Genomic DNA, 20,558 nt, shown 5'->3' with positions numbered 1-20,558 from the left:
TCTTTCATTGATTTTTTTTTAAAAAACTTTGTATCAATGCCTATTATCCTATCACAAAGGGGGGGCATTGTTGAGCTTCATAGATTAAAAATTAAGTAGCACTGTTTTTGCGGGAAAGCAGCGGGCTCAAGTTTGTTAAGATAAGTGATACAAACGGATACCGGTCAAGATTGCTTGGTATTAGAACAAATTATTTTCTGAAGAAGTACGTTTCCAGAAAGGAAACTGACAAGATAATGAGTAACCTGTCATTTTAGTGAAAGCAGAATGATTCATCTTGCGATGGTTAATTCTTTCAGCAATATTTAGACCTGACTTGTGTAGTGCAGCTACTAAGGGGCAAGCGCTGTTTTGAGATGCAATAACAGGAACATAGAATTCACATTGCAGAAGTCCCTGCTCTTCTCTTAGAATAGTCTTCCCAGTTTAGGCGCTCCAATTTAAAACACAAACTGAAAACTGGAGTAAGTTCAGAGGAGAGCTGCCAAGCCTTTGGAATAGTTGAAAGACCTAGGTGAGTTTATCTTAAAGAAAAGAAAGAAAATTGAGGTAAAATACGATAGGAGGCTTCAGAGTTGTAAACCATTGTCATATAAAAGAGGGGCCAGACTTGAAGTTTGATAGCCTTGAGCTCAGAACCAGAATCAGTATGTTGAAAACTAGATTCTGAGTAAGTACATTTGATTAGATACCAGGAGGAATTTCTCGATGGTCACAGCTATCAGCCAATCTAATAGTTTTTTTTAAGTTTCCCTTCGCCAGAAGTCTTCAGAGAGCGAAGAACCCTTTGTCCAAAATTGTTTTGCAAATCAAGCAGATAAACTTCAAGATCCCTGAAGTCACTTTCAAATCTGTGATCCAGTACTGCTTGAAAAAATTCACAATGTGATAAATAGCTGTAGAGTGTGACTGCATCCTATAGCGATCTTGGTGGTGGGATATCCAGTGAGGGGAAAAAAATATTTGACCACCTGCTGATTTTGTACATTTGCCCACTGACAAATGATCAGTCTATAATTGTAATGGTAGGTTTGTTTTAACAGTGAGAGACAGAATAACAACAAAATACATTTCAAAAAAGTTATAAATTGATTTCCATTTTAATGAGTGAAATATTTGATCCCCCTATCAGTCAGCAAGATTTCTGGCTCCCAGGTGTCTTTTATAAAGGTAACAAGCTGAGATTAGGAGCAGTCTCTTAAAGGGAGTGCTCCTAATCTCAGCTTGTTACCTGTATAAAAGACACCTGTCCACAGAAGCAATCAATCAGACTAAACTCTCCACCATGGCCAAGACCAAAGAGCTTCTCCAAGGATGTCAGGGACAAGATTGTAGACCTACACAAGGCTGGAATGGGCTACAAGACTATCACCAAGCAGCTTGCTGAGAAGGTGACAACAGTTGGTGCAATTATTTGCAAATGGAAGAAACAGAATAACTGTCACTCTCCTTCGGTCTGGGGTTCCATGCAAGATCTCATCTTGTGGAGTTTCAATGACCATGGGAATGGTGAGGAATCAGCTCAGAACTTCATGGGAGGATCTTGTCAATGGTCACAAGGCAGCTGGGACCATAGTCACCAAAAAAACAATTGGTAACACTACGCCATGAAGGACTGAAATCCTGCAGTGCCCGCAAGGTCCCCTCGTTGAAGAAAGCACATGTACAGGCCTGTCTGAAGTTTGCCCCACCGTCAAACATGGAGGTGGAAACGTTATGCTTTGGTGTGTTTTTCTGCTAAGAGGACAAAACAATTTCACGACATCAAAGGGACGATGGACGGGGACCAAGTACCATCAAATTTTGGGTGAGAACCTCCTTCCCTCAGCCAGGGCATTGAAAATGGGTCATGGATGGGTATTCCAGCACGACAATGACCCAAAACACACGGCCAAGGCAACAAAGTATGGCTCAAGGAGAAGCATATTAAGGTCCTGTGGTGGACTATTTTATTTATTTTTATTTTTATTTTAATCCCATTTATATCCCGCCCTTCTCCGAAGACTCAGGGCGGCTTACAATTTAAGCACAAACCAATGTGCTTAGCAATAGCCAGTCTCCAGACCGTAACCCCATAGAAAATCTGTGGAGAAGCTGAAGGTTTGAGCTGCCAAATATCAGCCTTGAGACCTTAATGACTTGGAGAAAATCTGCAAAGAGGAGTGGGACAAAATCCCTCCTGAGATGTGTACAAACCTGGTGGCCAACTACAAGAAATGTCTGACAGCTGTGATTGCCAACAAGTACTAAGTCATGTTTTGTGAAGGGGTCAAATACCTATTTCACTCATTTTGAACTTTTTTGAAATGCGTTTTTCTGGATTTTTGTTGTTATTCTGTTTCTCACTGTTAAACTTACCATTACAATTATAGACTGATCATTTCTTTGTCAGTGGGCAAATCAGCAGGGGATCAAATATTTTCCCCTCATTGTATTATCTGTAACCAAAGTGCAGTATCAGTATTATTTATTTATTTATTTATTATATTTTTATACCGCCCTTCTCCCAAAGGACTCAGGGCGGTGTACAGGGCAATAAATATCAAAGCAGAATACAAAAGTTAAAAAACGATTAAATATAGTGCCCAAATTTAAAACAATAATTAAAAACATATTAAAACCCCTGCCCTAACCCATCAAACCAGGTCGGATTGCTCAAATAAATACGTTTTTAGATCGCACCGGAAGGAGCGAAGGTCGGGGGCCATCCGGAGCTCAACCGGCAAGCGGTTCCACAGGTCTGGCGCGCCCACAGAGAACGCCCTCCCCCTGGGGGCCACCAATCGACATTCTTTGATTGGAGGCACCCTGAGGAGGCCCTCTCTGTGGGAGCGCACTGGACGGAGGGAAGTTGACGCTGGCCGCAGGTGTTGCCGTAGGTAATCCGGACCCATGCCATGTAGGGCTTTGTAAGTCATTACCAACACCTTGAATCTCACCCGGAGGACAACCGGCAGCCAATGCAGCTCGCGGAGCAAAGGTGTAACATGGGAGTATCTGTAACCAAAGTGCAGTATCAGTATGTGGCTGTACTGTTGGCCTGTGCGAGGGATCTTTATACCAAGGGTATCTTGTCTTTGTGGCACCTTCAGAGGGCTTGAGGGCATCCACACAGCCTTAGCCAGACAGATGGGAGCGCTCCTTCTTTTTATTCAGACAGGCAGAATTCTTCAAGAGAGGCAACTGATCCAGGAGTTCACAACACTTCTACCTGCCCCCTCCGAAGTGTTCATTTTATTTATTATTGGGACATAACACGTTGGAATTGCAAGCTACAAATTGTCTACAAGCACAGCACACACACATACACACCCAAAATATGTTGCTTAGCCTTGATCCACCTGCCTTGGCCAATACAGGGAAGGTGATGAGCTACAGTCATGTGAAAAAGTAAATATACCCCATGTAGTTATGTGGACATGCCAATATTTTATCTTCAAACAATAGATGGATGATTTAATTGAACAAAATAGCCTATGAAAAATGGACTTTGCCATCATTTCTGCAATAATTAGCAGATACGGCCATTTCCTTGTGGGAAAAAGGAACTTCTCCCACCACCCACCACCCCCACAGCTCCAAGGCCCACCACTAACCCCTTTGGCAGACATTCCCTCAAGTGGGCATTTCTACCCGTCTCTAAGGTGGATGGATTTCTTTCCACTCCTCCATGCAGAATTTTTTCAGCTGGGGATGTTGGAGGGTTTCCTGCATGCAGAGCCAAGCTCAAACCGCCCCCCCCACTCAGCATCTTGGTGGGATTCAGATCCAGGTTTTGACTTGGCCACTTCAGAAACCCCCCAATTTCTCCCTTTCTCCAGGTATTCCATGGGGTTTAGGCTCACGGTCACATTGCATGGTCCAGTTGAGCCCTAACCTTCTGAGAGACACTCTCGCATGACCCTCAAGTGTCCAGAGTTCATGGGGAGCTGCTCGGGCCCGATGCAGCCCCAAACCGGAAGGTTTCTCCCACCGTGCTTTACAGTCGGTGTTGGGTTCTTGTGAAATTTTAACTTTGTGAATTATTCAGACAGGCAGCTATAAAAATGAACAAATAGTTGCTGTCCTTTGTTATTTGTTATTCACCACATTTCTTCATCCGTTTTATTATTTTCATTTTCATTTCATTTGTTATTCACGTTTCTTCATCCCAGTTTTATTATTTTCATAAATAACTCAAGGTGGTGAACGTGCCTTCAGCATTTTCCCCACTATACCAAACTCTTTTTGCTATGTCGTCTTCTACTGAAGCCAAATAACACTATCTGGACAATAATGGTCCAGAGGAAATTGTTCCATAAATTCTTTTCTTTGCCTAATGTTCCATTTTGGGTTCCAAAGACACACAGAGTTGCTTGGTGATAAGCAATTTACCTCAGCAGACAAAAATAACATAAATCAGGGTCTTTGAAGATAAAACTCGCCTAAGTAGCCTCACTCCACAGGACAGGCTAGAGCAAGATTCAGTCCAGAGGTCTGAGTAAATCAAGCTCTTCAGCCAGTCCTAGGGTTTCAGATTTCTTACATGAGCAAAAGACACAGGAATAACAGAGCAGGAAACCAGAGTTGTTTCCGTGAGTCAGAGCCGCCTGTTAAGCTAGGCTGCAGCCAACTACTTTTAATTAAGGCATACCCATTTGAGAAGGAGCCTTATTGAGCTCCGCTGTCTGCTCTACTTGCCAAGTGTTTGATGGAGGAGCACACCTCATGATTTGACTGCTCCAGTTAGTTGGATACTTTTGAACAGGCTTAGACTATTCCTGGGTTGCTGTCTCCTCAGGCTGACATTCCACTGGTTGAGTTGGAGCAGCTTGTTTAGACTTTAGTTGTCTAAAGTTGTCCAAGCCGCAGGCCACAACATCTAGGTATTTATGAGGAAAATAGTCTTGTCCTAATGGTGTTTCTGGAGGGCAAAGGTTTCCTGGCACACTTCCCATATAGATTTAATTTGTGCAGCTTCATTCTAATGGTAGTGCCATACACTTTAACATCAATAGTGAAGAGTTACCTGTTGGTCATGTGATAAAATTCTGAGGTTCTTAGGGATTTCTTTCAGGGTCTTGCATTTGCACTTGGGGTGAAGCTAAAAGGGACACCCTAGGCTGGACAATGAGTCATTTCATTTGGTCACTGACCACCAAAGGCCTGGCCAAATTGGCTGTTTTTGAAATCTTCTCCACCTGTGGATAATCATTGGCATGATTGCTGCTCAATTGTTTGGTGATCTCTGAAAACCCTTTCCAGGCTCAATGGCTTCTATAACCTTTTGGAAGGCCTCTGAGAATTCTTTCAAGGTAGGCAAGGTGACGCCACACATTTCAGCAACACAGGGTGTTGCTTTAAAAAGACAGGTTCCTCCAAGATTCCAACAACGTTCTACTCAAACCCTATTTTTAGGCATTTGAGGTAGTGATAAAGAGGGGTATACTTTTTCTACATGCAAAATTTGCATTTATATTTATTTAAATTCACAACGGTCCAAAAGATTTAAATAGCGCATGATATATATTATATTGTGTCCTTGGTCAAACATTTCAATAGGGGCATTTACTTTCTCACGTGACTGTACACAGGCAATCGTGATAAAACCTTTCCCAGTAACAATGGAAACGAAGCAGCTGTCACTAGATTGATGAGACAAACCTTGCAAGGAAACAGCACCCTGTATCTCCCCACCCACATTAGCAATATTAATGTGAGTTCCTTGTTTGGCAGCCAGTTCATTTTAGTTTGCCTCTTTCATAGTCTTTGGGGTGGGGGGAGGAGGTTGCATGTGTCATCAGATTTATGAAGAGTTCTCGGACTTTTCTTTGCTGGAGCCCATGAATTCCAAGCCTTCGATGGGTATGTCCTTCTCCTTAATAGCTTTCTGAAAGGGAAATAAATGAAAGATATTCTTAAGATGCCAAGGAGGTTCAAACAAACATATAGTAAACACTAAAAGGAGCCTTGGTGGAGCAGTGGGCTAATGCCTCCTTAAGTTAACACCAGCTGCCTGCAATTAGTGCAGGTTCGCATCCCACCAGGCTCAAGGTTGACTCAGCCTTCCATCCTTCCGAGGTAGGTAAAATGAGGACCCAGATTGTTGGGGGCAATTAAGCTGACTTTGTAATAATGCCGCTTGGGGGTGGGGGCGAAAGCCCTAATAAGCAGGCATATACATAGAACGAAGGCTATTGCTAAGCACATTGGTTTGTGCTTTGAGTGTAAGCCGCCCTGAGTCTTCGGAGAAGGGCGGGATATAAATGGGATTAAAATTAAAAAAAAATTAAAAAATTAAATTAAAAGTCCGGGACAACCTCAAGATAAATGACCAAACTGCAGAAAAGGAGCATAATTTGTTTTCGCATCTGCAAACAGAGCCCTCCCTAGTTCCCCTTTTCACGAGGCATTTGGCAACCTTTTAATAACCGCTCCCCGAAGCGGGTGGGCAGGACAGGATGAGCCACCGGCCCCCAACCCCATTTCAGCCTAGTTCAGAAACCTCCAGCTGAGACTCAGGGAAGCCCGTCGTGCAGCAGCCCAACCAGGCAGCCTCTGCTTGTCCGGTTCCCCGCTAGCCAAGCCAAAGCGCCCGGCTGCAGCCTCTCTCCCCGAGGCGCTCGCTGGAAAGGCCGCTCCCGCCCGCTGAAGAGGCTCGGCGGAGCTTCTCTCAGCCTCGCTCACTTGCTGGCCGGGGAATTCTGGGAGTTGAAGTCCGCCCGTCTTCCAGCGAGCAAGGTCGAGGGACGCCGGGCTCCGCTCTCCCTCGGCGGGGAAGCCTCCCCGGAGCAGCCCCGGCCTCTCTTCCGCCAGCGAGGCCCGCCTCACCTGGACGCAGAGCTGGTAGCGCTTGAAGAGCTGCACGCAGGGGTCTCCCCCGGCGCCGGCCTCGCCCTTCAGGAACTTCTCGGCGAACCAGCGGTTGAAGCACTGGTCGTAGTCGCGCTTCAGCTCCGTGCAGGCCTCGCCGACGCTGTTCATGGCGGACTGACGCAGCGCCCCGCGGGCCACCCTCGTCACTTCCGCCTCGGCGCCGGAAGCGGAAGCGGCGCGTCCCCATGCTGGCCGCCAGCTGGGCCCGGAGGGGCTGGAGCGCCTGGCGCGCTGCGCTCGGGCCGAGGGGCGCCTCTTCGGCGGGGGACGCCGGATCCGGCCGGGTGAGCGAGCGGGGCGGCGGGAGGGCGCAGCTAGGCCGTCCCCTCTGCCGCTTCGGGGCTGCGGCGGCACCCGCGGCGGGGCTTCTCCTCGGGGCTCTCCCGGCGGAATGAAAGGCGTCCCCGCCAATCCCCCTCCCTCCCCTTTCTAAGCGCCCGGCAGTCCAAGCGCGGCCCCGTAGCTTGCCGGGATTTCTTTGCGCCGTTTGAAAAAAAAACCAAAAATGTGTCCGGCAGACCAAAATTACTTTGGAGTTGCTGGATCACCTGGAGCGGCTGGCGCTGGTGGACTTCCGCGACTGGGAGGGCGTCCGGCGTTTGGAGAGCGCGGTGGCCTTTGCCGAACAGCTTCAAGCCGTGAACACCGAGGGGGTCGAGCCCATGGAGTCGGTGCTGGAAGGCAGGTGACTATCGGGAGCCCCCCGGCCGTGCCCCCTTGGCGGCTTTCCGGTTTGTCCAACGCACCGGGACGGCCAGGCGGATTTGGCCTTCTCGGGAAGCCGTTTAGGTCCGTTCGTCGCCCCTTCAGAAGCAGCGGAGTTTTTTTTGCAGGCGAAAGGCCGGCGAAGCGAGGCTGTCGTTCCTGCTGAATCCTTCCCCGTTCTGATGAAAAGCGGGCCCGCCTTGCGCCCGCGGCTCCTGCTAGGCTTGGCAAGCTGCGTAATTTCTCCTGGCCTCGCAGGGGGAAACGTGGTAGAGCTGCCGGGTTTCTAAGCTTCCCGGCAGGCTGATTGATGGCGAATGATTTTGTGTTCCTCAGGCATCTCTACCTCAGGGAAGACGGTGTCTCGGAAGGGAATTGCGCGGAGGAACTCCTAAATAACGCTGCCAAGACGGTCGAAGGATATTTCACCGCTCCACCAGGTAACGTTTTGCAGGGCGTGGGCAGGGAAGTCCACCTTGTAGAATTTTAAACGCTTTGTTCACGGTGTGAATGCAGAAGTACGTTAGAGAATTTAGCATCCAATTTCATTATATAGGAGGCAGTAATGGTGGGTATAAAAGGACACGGTGGCTCAGTGGGTTAGGATGCTGAGCTTGTGGATCAGAAGGTCGGCAGTTTGGCGGGTCGAATCCTGAGTGTCGCGTAACAGAGTGAGCGCCTGTTACTCGTCCCAGCTTCTGCCAACCTAGCAGTTCAAAAGCACGTAAAAATGCAAGTAGAAAAATAGGGACCGCTACGGTGGGAAGGTAACAGCGTTCCGTGCGCCTTTGGCGTCTAGTCATGCCGGCCACATGACCACGGAGACGTCCTTGGGCAAGCGCTGGCTCTTCGGCTTTGAAACGGAGATGAGCACCGGCCCCTAGAGTCGGAAACGACTAGCACCCGTGTGCGGGGGAACCTTTACCTAATGGTGGGTATATTGTATCTCTGCTAAGAAATACCATTCTGGATTTTGGGAACTTGCCTAAATTATTGAATTCAATATTGCGTGTTCTTAATTTCAGTTATTTTGCAGAGTATAATTGGGTCAGTAGTATGTTTGAAGCAACACAAAGAACTGTGCAATGAACATCCTTGAAAGCTGACATTTTCCGTTTAAAATTTGTAAGGTGTTGAAGTTCATTTTTACAATTAAGAGCACAATTGAAGCTTGTTTCTTTGGAAACAAGTCCTTTTTCCTTCATAAAATAATATATTCGGTAGCTGAATGATATATCGGATAATATGACCATCAATTTTTATTTCTAATAGAAAATACCAAAACTATCAAAGTATTTTATTCCTGCCAATTTTTGTTTGTACTAGGTAACATCCCTCTGCCAAAGGTAGAAGAGAGAAATAGTTTTCTTCACAAGGAAGACGCTTAATAGAAGATTCGACTTGAAATGCCATCACCAACTGCTTTTAGACACATTGTGCATTGTTATCTAGATCAAATTTTTATATCAGGTACCTCATGTAATGGGGGGGGGGCAGAACAGGAACTGAAATGACTGGTGTTGCTTAGCTGAGACAAAAATACTAATTACAGAGCTGTATGGTGTGAACATGTCTAGAACTTCTTTTAAACATCATACAAGAATTCTGATCACATTAAAATTTTGCACAAGTTTACTGGTACATTTTATGGTGTTTAAATATTTTAATCACTGAATCTCCATCAGCAAATTCCAATTTCTTTTCACCAAAAGAGACACATAATTGTGAAGAGACCATGATCAAAAGTCATGAAATGGGGAAGTTCATAGGCCCAAACCTCTAGAAAGTTTGGGAAACCGAATATAGAGGCAACACTGGCCATAACTGCAACAATTCCTCTATAAACTGAATTGCTGTGAGCAAATAATGACCAGCACTGCTCAGTCAGTCCAGGAGGAACATGAAAAGTATCCAGAACTGTTGTAGCTTAAAGCTTAAGTATAAAACTATTGAAATAGAGGTCTGAGTCAGCTACAGCTGGCAGACATTAATAAACAAAACATGTACTATCTTTGAACAAAAATCCTAACACAAAAGGACCACGTATTACTGAGGGCAGAACGTTCTGCAAAAAGGAATTCAAAAATTTGCTTTGTGAATTCAAATACAGTTGTTCAGTCATGAAACAAAATATTTTCCAGGAAAACTGAATAAAATGTATAATTGCTTTTATACTGTTTTTAATTACTGCAGAAGAAAAGGTATGGTACTGTGTATTAAGATATGATACAGCATTTAAATTTGTGAGGAACAATTTTCATGGTCTTTAGAGCAGTCTTCCAGAAGGGAATTAGTTGCTACAGAAGTGTAGCCCTTTTTTAGATGAAGGATGATGTTTAGGCTAACCTCTCTACTCATGTCTAGGACATACAATATTTTGTGCGCCCAGTAACAGCGTTTTATGGTTAGTATGGCATCTAAAGGCCCAAAAATGGCCAGCTAGTTTTTTTGTGCTTTATGGAGAGCAGGTAGAGGCATTTAAACCTTGCATAGAAAAGAGTCCAATTCAGGAGAGACGTTTATTTTAAAAGGAAATTGGCGTGTTAAGTCTTAAATCTCATCTCCCCTCAATAAAATCCATGTAATGCTATTCTGCAGGATGCAAAATAAGTGCAGACAAACCACATTAAGGGTATCTAATCACTAAGCCACAAACAAGCCATGTTTTTTTTAACTCGTCGCATTTGGAACTCCAGCCACTCTTTAGTAAGCAAAGCAGACTTTCTGACAAATATGCCACATTTGATTTTGCAATGGACATATACTGCTGTGTTTTTCTAGCCAAATGTTGCTACATACTTATTTTATTATTGTACATAAATTGTATTTCATATACAACACAAGCAGCTTAAGCCATTTGATACCAAAATGGTATTATTTTTATTCTCCCATTTATTCTCCCACTGTTCATATGACTGCAGCTATTAATATGATGCAATAAGGTATTAATTCAATAGAAGACCTGGGACTAGATCTTTGCAGCCATTCATATGAGCAAAATCTCAAAATATGATTCTCAAAGCCTAGATTGGCAGCATTTCCCCTAAACTAGCAAGCTGGCTAAAACAAATCTTTCCTTATAAGCTCTTAATATGTTGACAGTTACGGACACAGAATTCAAATAAAACATCTCATTTTACAAGTTAACTAAGCACAAAACCACTGAAATCCATTTTATTTTATGGATCAAATTAACGATGGGACTTCCATAAAACTTCCAAGAAATGCTAAAATTGGACATATTTTGCAATTAGTGAGAAGCACGGAACACACCCTCCTTAGTACATTTCCCAAAATTTTTAGCTTCTGCTTTTAAGTCATTAAATTGTATTAAACCTGGTCTCTCAATCCTTCCAGGCTTGATAAAAAAATTTCTGAAACTACATATTAAAACAACCAGTAAAAGTAATTGCACTGGCGTTATAGTAGAACAGCTTAAACATCTCTCTGATGTTTCCAGTATGACACCTGCAGAGAGCAAAAACTTTTTAAAAGCTTCTTTAACGTAGTAAGAAAGTAACTTTAAAACCAGGGTCAGCTGTTTTATCTTCACTTTCTACCCTGACTATGCAAAAAGACAGCCTCCCACTTATGAGTTACAGAAACACTGGAATATATTTCAAAACACCACCAACAGTCCTTGCTCTGCTGTTTTTAAAGCCCATCCAGCAGACAAACTATTAACATGTATGAGTCCCTTCACTGAGAAGGAAAGCAAAAACAACTTACATTTTTCAAATAAAATGCATTTTAAGTGGCAATGGTTCATAATACTTCATTACCAACACTTCCCTAGTAAAAACAGTTGTCATAAAAAAAAGATTTTATTGAATAGAAAGAAAAACAAAAACCAAAAAGCTTCCTACGAAAGACTATATCCATCCGTTTTGGAATGTAAACTCTTTGAGCAGAAATGACAAGCTCAGTTCACATTGTTACGAGTCCCTATTGGGTGCGATCAGAATGGCCTAAAGGGCGAAGAATAGCGCGGTGATCCCCTGCTTTGGTATGGAGAGTCGCGACTCCTTGAACCAGAACGGGAGCGCGAGTAGCCGTAGCTGATGCTTCTTTCGGGACAAACTCTGATATAGGCTGTTTCACCCTGGAATTCAGAACAGAGAAAATCCAAAGATTGGCACAACATCCTGCGGTCAGTGTTATGAATAAATGAATGCCAAAAATGAAGACGAGAAACCAATGCACAAAGTGGCTCAGAACTGAAGAGTTTTCGTATACAGGCAGGTTAAATCCTATTGCTGCCGTAGGCCAATTCAGATGTGGCCCATCAGGTCTGCAGAGAGAGTTTGTTACAGAACAGCTAGGCTGCGTAGGCCATCACAGGCAGGAGAAGGATTTTGAGTACTTCTCAGGTTATTGCATTAACCTTGCGAAAAATAATTACAGATAGTCCTTGTTGAACAACCCTCTTACAGCAACTGTTCAAAGTTTTGACAGAACTGAACAAGGGGATTTTATGACTGCTCCTAGTAATTGTGGCCATTGCAGTGCCCTTGTGGTCACATGATCGCTATTTGGGTGCTTGGCAATAAGCTAGCAATTATTGTTGCAGTGTTCTGTAACTAAGAAGGGTGATGATGTCAGGTTCCAAAGTTAATCTATCAGAAGGAGAGGATGCAGGCTAGTGAAGTCCTTCAGCACAATTAGGAAAGGTCTTGGTGAACTCTCACCAGTCCATCTTAACTTAATTCTGTTTCTGCAGTTCAGATTCTTGAAGAAAATTCCATAACAAACAGCCTCCATCTGTGATTGACTGGGTGGTTGAAGATCAAGCCAGCCACTAGGTGGTGGTTGCAAGCGTAGTAGCAATGCCCCAAGAATAATAACCTGGTTTATAGTAGAGATCAAACCACCTTAAGTAGGAAGATCCAAGCACTGGTGGGGAAGATTACTATTAAGTAAGCCACAGAGCTACACAGCTGCTCCTCTGGGAAATACCATTTCAGCTTGCCAATAGAAGGCAAGCTTATTGAAACAATCAGCTGGTAAGCCATCTTTGTTCACCCGCTGGCTGTCAATGGGAGAATGACAAATGAAATCAACTTGCTCAGATGTTAAAAGCAAGTAATCCAAATGCTCATTTTCCAGGAATAAAGCACAAAACCTAATTTCTGCTTCAGTGTTTTTAACCATACCGTCATGGGGTAGGTTTCAGACAGCCTTGGCAACCCTTAATCTTATAAAGTTTAAGCCACCATTTCCAAGACTACTGCTAGACTGTGCTCAGAAGCCTCTTGAGAAAGCATCACAAAAGGACAGGTTAACGTATGTTCCTCCATGACTGGCACACGCACATGCTCTTCACCCAGGCAGGAACCCACCTCATGAGATCGGAATTTGGTGTCATCCAGTTTACGCAGTGCGTATTCCATATCTTCTTTGCGAAGAAACTCAACCACCCCCATTCCATCTTTCTGAACATCTGCATAACATACATCACCAGCTTCACGCATATGATCCTTCAGGTCCTGCCAGCTGCCTGATGGAGGAAGCCCTGAGCAGTGAGAACACAAAACACAAGAGATTGTGTAAAGAGATGTCACTAGTTGCTGAGGCTACGCCAGGCATGGCTGTGCTCCACCATTTCCACAGAGTTTCTGTTCATTCCTGAGAGTCAGTGCTACAATTAGGGTCCGCAGAACAGCAATAAGTTCCACTCCAAAGGGTGAGCCCTCCGTGTCAGCAAGGCAGTCTCCTAGGTAGGTCTAGGATTCAAAGTACTGGGTAGTCAGAGGAATCCTCCTATTTGTCCAGTGTAAACTTAATGTCACCCCTAACTCTGACTGGATAGATTGTACTCCATGTACTCAAAATTAGATTCCCATCCAAGAATGAGGGTCCCACTCTAAGAGTGTTTGGGTCCTTAGATTCCAATAGCTTATCCTTGGGCAGCGAAGCAAGGATACCTGTGTTAACTATCCACAAGTTTGCTGTAAAGATAAAGGGAAGTGAGTTCCCTGTTCCACAGCATATTCAGAAGAAACTATAGCATGCTGCTGCTTCCTGGCAGTTTTCAAGAACGCTTCACAACACTCTCTAGTAAGGCAAGGTCTCCCCTTCAAGCCAACAGCCAGGGCAGATGTCCTCCCTGCCCTCCCAGGCTTACACCTGGGGTTGAGCCTTTCCGTCTCCAGGTCCTGCCGCAAAATTGAAGGGACTGCCATTCAGCCATTTCCTCACCGAGAATACTCCTATTTCTAGCCACGATGCCACAGTAACATGCAGACTTCTTGGCATTTTAGTTTAGTTTTTAGCAATATTTTTATGGGTTAAGTGGCCATTCCATATGTTTGGCCACAGCGTGCTGAATTCTCTTCAGAGATTTGATCACCATGGCAAAACCTCCAAAATACTTCCATTCCTTTCCAGTGAGATTAAGACTTTTTCCATTTGTCTCCCAACTCACTAGACACAGGCACCTATTCCAGGTATATCAAGGTTGTTTTGAGGAATCCATAAGGCTCTGAATAGAGGGGATCTAATTTCGGGTCAATTGCCTTTCATAAAGGACACAAATATTGTGCAGCTGTATTCACAGGTTTTAATAAGACACATTTTGATTGCACAGCACCATCTAAGGCCTGTTCCTTCTGGCGTGAACACTATAAAACTGATCTCTAGTTTTTCTTCCTTCCCTTTGCCCGCCCATATAGTGGTCCCTTTTTGCATCCGAGAGTTCAACTCCTGCCTCCATCTGGAGACGTTTTTGCTCACCATTCACCATGACGACTCCATAAGCAAGACGTCCTCCGTGGATTGAATCGGAATAGTGTCCTTTTGCAGTTCTAAAAAGCTCCTCCATAGGGACCGGTTCCGTATTAAGAAAGAAACCATATAATATGGTAACAGCAAGATAATCTTCTCTCCAGTACAACTGGAGATTGCATCGGAGGGATTCCAGTCACTATGAAGTCACTTCTAAAAGGGAACCTACCTGAAACAAGGACTCGAAATTCAGATCGTCGTGAGGGAGGGCCGTTCCTCCCACGAGGCCCCCCACCAAAGCCTCCACCCCGACCTCTGGAAGGTTTGGGAAACTCGACACGCAGACGACACTCGCCGTAATCGTAACCATTCCTCCCATAAACGGCATCTTCTGCATCTCTGTGAACAAACAATATGTAGCCATGTTTACCACTATCCCTCATTCTGAGGAAAACGTGAAGGGTTTTGAAAATGTTGCAGCTTAAGACTTAAAGTGCAAAATGCTGAAATACAAGCTTAAAAGAGCTAGAAGCTGGTAGTTTTTAAGCTGGTAGGCATCAGCAAATGCTCAAATTTATCTGATTAAATCAAAAATGGTTTTAAGATTAAAGTTTGCAGTTTTAGAAATATCACAAAAATATGAACTTCAGAGTTGTCAGGATTTTAGAAATAAGCCAAACATGTGAAATTGATAAATGACAGAATTGCTTCTCTTGTTCAACAAAAACCATAGCATAAAAGAGGGATTGTAAATATTATACATCCTCAATGCAGATTATTCTTCAAAAAAGAACTGAGAAATTTGGGGCTTTAAAAGTACATAATCACAGAAGCTGCTGTTAGTTTTACGAATATCAGCAGTTGCTACACTATTGTCTCTTGTGTATTCAAGAAGATAATACTTTAGCAAAATGTAATATTTAAGGTATAACTGCCTCAGGAATTACAATAGCTTCTCTATAAATCTACTTTAATGTGCTGTGTATGAGTGGGTGGCTACATAAATATGTTTAATAAATTAAATGACATTTTCAAAAGAAGTGCATGGAAACAATCATCATCAAATTTATGAAGAAGACAATCAGCTCAATTAATACTGCCTCCACAGAGAAAAACATTCAAATTTACCTCTGGATGGGGTAGAAAGGAAAACGACATTCACTAGAGATAACCACAGAACTCATCATTTAAGTTAAAAATGGGAGACAATGATTATATATTCCATAAATTGGAATGAACTGACCTAAATATAGTTATAAATAAAAAAGAATCAAATACTTATAATTAAATGTAAGCTAAACAAAGTTCAAAATTACAACGGAGATGGACAAAAAGAACCAGTGCAAATTTCAATTTGCTTTAATAGATCCCAATACTCAAGGCCCAAATTTAATAATTCTGCTTTATTTTATGAGATCTGGAATAGAAATCTCTCCCTTTTCACAGCTTGGTCAGGAGCACAATTAACAGTTTCATTATCTCTAAATCCTAAACTTTGCTGAAAAAATTAGAAGAGACTTCTTGATACTAAGAACAGAGACTTCTGATCCCAAGATGGATGGCCATCCATTTAGGTTTGTTCTGGGTGCCCAGCTGGAGTAAAAGGACTGCTAGGCCCCTTGAACTCTCGTTCTATAAATCATTCTGTCAGAATCCATTTATATCACAGTCATAAATGTATGTTTAAAAGATTATGCCCCCCTCCCATGGATTCTGCCATCTCCAGAGGAAGGAGGAGCGGATGTGGATTCAGCCTGCCTTAGGTTATTTCAAAGACCAAGGGAAACCTTTTGAACTGGGGGGATCAAAAGGGAGGGTTAGAGAAGAAGGTATCTGGGTTGTGTCTTCTTTTAATTCTGGAGAGGAAGAAGGCAATAACCATAAAGATTCGAAGTCCCCTTTTTTCCCTTTCCCACGAAAGCAATGACACAAAGTAGAAGGATGGGGGCTGACCAAATGGGGTTGAGGGAAGGGGGGTTGAACCGGGTACCCTTTATAAAATTTCAATTTTTCATTCTATAAAGCCTTCATAGAATGAAGGCTACTGCTAAGCTTGTAAGCCGCCCTGAGTCTTTGGAGAAGGGCGGGATATAAATGGAATTAAAATAAAATAAATAAAAATAAATTTGTAAAACAATACTAAGTCCTGTCTTGTATTCCCACAACCAAGCATGTCCTAGTAAAGATTCCTTTTGGACTAGAACTGACTCCAAGAGTTTTTGTCTTCCTAAGACGTGGTCTGGGGTGGGTCCCGACACATTCTAAACTTTTTTATTGAGATGCCAATACTACTAATTTTTCAAGGCTACTTTTATCAAATGTATGATCTTTATTCCAATTTCAGGGTGACGGTGGTGTTTGGTCATTCTTTGTTCTTAGTTTTGCCATGTTATAGATAGAGTGGCTTTTTTATCTGGCTCCGTCCATTCCATTTTTTCACTCAGAAAATCCAAGATCTTCATCTGCAGAGAATCTTTGTTTTTTTGCAGCTTATATCTGTCCATCTCCCTCAGAAAGGGTGGTGTGTAATAAAATGTTAAAATATAAAAACAGCATAGAAAATTTAAAAATTTAGAATTTAAAAAGCGGCAAGGATGCTTAAAATGTTAGAAATTAGTTTAAAAGTCAAAGGGGGGGGAACACTAACCAGCCCCTCAGTTGTGTGCTCCTCTGCACTCCCCACTTGAGGCCGTAGAGCCCCATTTCAATGCCTTTTTAGAAGTCCAGAATAAGGGCTTATCTCCCTTGGGGGGTGGGGGTGGGCTGCTGTGGTGTTGAGTAACAAATGGTATTTAAACCATTCAAATATAGAATTGGATTCAAATCTGGAATTGAATAAACTTCTACATTTGAAGTATAATGACATTACCTACTAAAAAATATTCAGTCAGAAAGCTGTATCTTTCAAAGCAAATTTAATACATACTGGTGAATCCACGTCCACGTTTCTGCTACACCTACATAGCAAAACTTGTCAGTACAGGTAATCCTCAACTTACAACCATTCATTCAGTGACCGCTCAAAGTTACAATGGCAGTGAAAAAAGTGACTTACGAATGTCCTCACACGACCATTACAGCATCTCTTCGGTCTCATGATCAAAATTTGGATACTTGGCAATTGTTATGTATTCTGGGGTCACGCGATCACTTTTTGCGATCCTCTGACAAGCAGTCAACGGGGAAGCCAAATTCGCTTAACAATCGTGTTACTAACTTAACAAGCACAGCGATTCACTTTGCAATTATGCCAAGGTCATAAAATGGGACAAAATTCACTTAACTATCTTGCTTAGCAACAGAGTTTGGGCTCAATTGTGGTCGTAAGTTGAGGACTACCTGCAAGTCAGTTAAACTGAATCCCTATCCACTCTAGCCACTGTTATCAGAGATTTAAAAGGAAAAAGATTTTTAATTAAAAATTGGCCACAGTATTTCCATTACTTTTTCATTGGGTGGAATCCAAATCATATTATCCTATTTTGATATCAAGTACTCTGTAAGTGATTAGAATGTACCAGATCAACAGACACTCCAAACAATAATCAAAACTAAATCCAGACCTCTATCTGTACAGAATTAGCAACAAATGGGCCATATTATATTTGTTTTTCTCTGACTGACCATGACCAAGGTAGAAATGACATATTTAGTCTGTATTTTCTTTAACTTGTAGCCTAAAAAGGAAACACTATTTTAACACTCTTATCATTGCAAGTTAAAAGCTACGGAATGTATTTCAGAATATGAGGAATAGAAAGAAGCAACTTCTGTAAGGTAACTGTTGTTATAAGTTCTTTATCCCACCTGTTTATATGTAAGTGAAGGCAGCAAACATACCTAACACTGCTGCTTCCCATTTTTTTGTTTCTTGAGTGGAAAAACATTGTGGTGAAAGAGTGGCAGCTCTTTCATTTCAAAACTACAGGATGCTAAGAGAGAATACTGCAGCATACAAATTATACTGCTAGGTACTTTTTTTCTGAAAAAGCTAGTTTCTAAGTAGAATATAGCTTTTAACAACAAGATGAGGCATGCTGTACAAAGAAAACTATCCTTTTCAGAGAAGTAGAAGACAAGCACATAGGAAATGCAACATACAATTCCCATTTTGAATGAGTTGTTTAAGCAATCTCACAAGGAAAAAAAGTGAGGGGGCATTTAAGGTTCAAGAATGGAAACTTCAGTGTCTCTGAGGAGGGCATGTCAAGGCAAGGTGGATGTGGGCAAAAACATCTGCTCTTATAATGAATAGACTATAGGGACTGTTTTCCTTGCCTGGGTCAAACTGTGAAGATAGTGGAAAAAGAACAGCACAGCCATTATAAATGTACACAGGACTGTGTTAAAATGTCCAAGGTTATTATTTCATATAAGCAGTATATTTCAACAGAATTAACTTTGTTTTTTTTAAAAAAAAAATCACTATGCTTGTATTATAAACATGGGCCAAAGAAGTCCTTTGTTAAAGGGCACAGAAGACTTCATGCTTCTGGCACAAGACTTACTAGACTGAACCCATGAGCTGCTTACTTGTGCAAGATGCTCCTGTAAAACAAAGAAACACCACTACATCACCATTATTATCATTATTACTCTAGAAGAGTCAAAGCACCTAGCTGGTCCAGAGAAAGGTAAGCAGAATCAATGGAGTCAAATCTGTTCAGTTCTTGGAAGACAGACCATCCCAAAACTCCCCAAAAAGGTCAATGGCAAATCAAGCTTAGCCTGGAAGATTGTCTACCACCACTACTTTTTAAGATTGTTCCAAGGACTGCAAAATAATCTGGGGTTAAATACATTGTATATTCCGCTGCATTACGCAGTACAAATGCCCATTAGCATCTTATTCTATCTCTATTGATTGTTGAAGGTTGATTGAATATACAGGTTTTTTCCCCCCCATAACCACCCTGCCAAACTGATATTGAATGATAGGTAACATATTTACTGTATGTAAAAACCACCCTACCCAATTAAAAATGCAGATACTGAGAATACATCAAAAAGTGAACGTCTGCCACAATCGGCTTTTGCAGCATTGCAATACAGATCAAAACAAGATGCAAAGATCCCCAAACTATTTTGGGAGCCAGGCCGTATTTCCTCCCAAGGAATTAGGGCTTCCCTAATTTTAGAATTCCTGTCAATCACCTGAAGGGATGGGAAAAGTGATATACATGTGTGTGTGTGTGTGTGTGTGTGTGCGCGTGTACACACACACACACACACAGACAGTCGGCCTATATTTGGAAAAGGATCGATGGCCTCGCTGCCTTTGGGGACGGAGCTTAAATGCCGGCTTTACTGCATTTTCCAGAGCCGCTTCCATGCACGCTGCCAGACGGCGAGCAGCCCCAGAGGCGGGCAGATTTAAAGCGCGCCCCTCCTCCGCTGAGCCTTCTCGGCGGGCCCTTCGTCCGCCATCCCGGCGGATTCCCCACCGCCCTCGGGTTCCCGGGCTGGCGGCCGACTCTCAGGCGAGGCTTCACCCGGGGCCCAGAGCAGCCGGCTGCAGCCCCGCTCGACCTCCCCCCACGCCCGCCCGGCTGAGGAGGAGGATGGGCGGCGCAGCCCGGGCCCGACGGGGGCCGCCCCCTCCCTCCCTCCCTCCCTCCCTCAGCCCTGAGGCGGGCAGCGGCGGGCGGGAAAGGCCGCCCCTCCCCCCCTCACGCACGCACCGCGGGTCCTCGAAGCGCACGAAGGCGAAGGGCACCAGGCCGCGCTTGCTCTTCAGCTCGATGTCGCGGATGCGGCCGTACTTGTAGAAGAGCTCCTCCAGGTCCTTCTCGCGCACGTCGGGCGGCAGGTTGCCCACGTAGATGCGCCCGTCGGCCCCGGCGCTGCCTCCCCCGCGCCCGCCGCCGGACATCCCGGGCCCGCCCCCGTAATCCATCATGTCCCGGCCCCAGCCCCCGGACATCGCGCCCGCTCGCCTCCCGCGCTCAGCCACCGCACCCGCCCGCGCGGCCTTCCCTCGCAGCCGCCTGACGGAGGGCAGAAAAGAGGAACGCGGCGCCCGCCTTAAAGGGGAGGAGGGAGCGGCCGCGCGCCGGAAGCAGGCCCTGCCTCCTCGGCCCCGGCCTGGCGGGCAGGCTCAGAGGGCGCATGCTCGGAGGAGCGCGCGCCCATCTCGCCCGAAAACAATGGGGGAATTGGCGCCGGGCCCGCTCGGCCGAGGGACGTCACTTCCGGGCCGGCTGGCTGCCTGAGCTGCGCGATGGGCCCGGCGGGGCCGCTCAGCCAAGCCACCGCCTGGAACCGCAGCCGCCCGA

At 44.2% G+C, this 20,558-nt stretch overlaps 3 protein-coding genes across 3 annotated transcripts; 1 reads left to right on the top strand and 2 right to left on the bottom strand.

The window, feature by feature from the left end:
* Positions 1–3,189: 3,189 nt before the first annotated feature.
* TRIAP1 (TP53 regulated inhibitor of apoptosis 1) lies at positions 3,190–7,042 on the bottom strand (the record flags this gene model as incomplete). The annotated part of the gene is given in 3 exon segments (XM_081339161.1): positions 3,190–5,869; positions 6,811–6,991; positions 6,993–7,042. Coding segments are annotated over 3 exon segments (315 nt in total). The 3' UTR covers positions 3,190–5,785.
* Positions 6,965–9,732, top strand: GATC (glutamyl-tRNA amidotransferase subunit C). Its single transcript, XM_081339160.1, has 4 exons — positions 6,965–7,139; positions 7,374–7,540; positions 7,897–8,000; positions 8,887–9,732. Exons 1-4 carry the CDS (start codon positions 7,041–7,043, stop codon positions 8,946–8,948), a joined length of 432 nt encoding a protein of 143 aa, XP_081195286.1. The 5' UTR covers positions 6,965–7,040; the 3' UTR covers positions 8,949–9,732.
* A 976-nt stretch (positions 9,733–10,708) lies between these two features.
* SRSF9 (serine and arginine rich splicing factor 9) lies at positions 10,709–20,231 on the bottom strand. Its single transcript, XM_081339157.1, has 4 exons — positions 19,965–20,231; positions 14,513–14,682; positions 12,900–13,072; positions 10,709–11,662 (listed from the first exon to the last, which is right to left on the bottom strand). The coding sequence occupies exons 1-4, from the start codon at positions 20,204–20,206 to the stop codon at positions 11,519–11,521; spliced, it is 729 nt and encodes a 242-aa protein (XP_081195283.1). The 5' UTR covers positions 20,207–20,231; the 3' UTR covers positions 10,709–11,518.
* Between the last annotated feature and the right edge of the window lie 327 nt (positions 20,232–20,558).

The sequence above is a fragment of the Vipera berus genome, assembly GCF_964194415.1.
Source record: "Vipera berus genome assembly, chromosome: 14".
NCBI classification, from domain to species: Eukaryota; Metazoa; Chordata; class Lepidosauria; order Squamata; family Viperidae; genus Vipera; species Vipera berus.
This window is presented reverse-complemented; position numbering and strand designations above follow the sequence as displayed.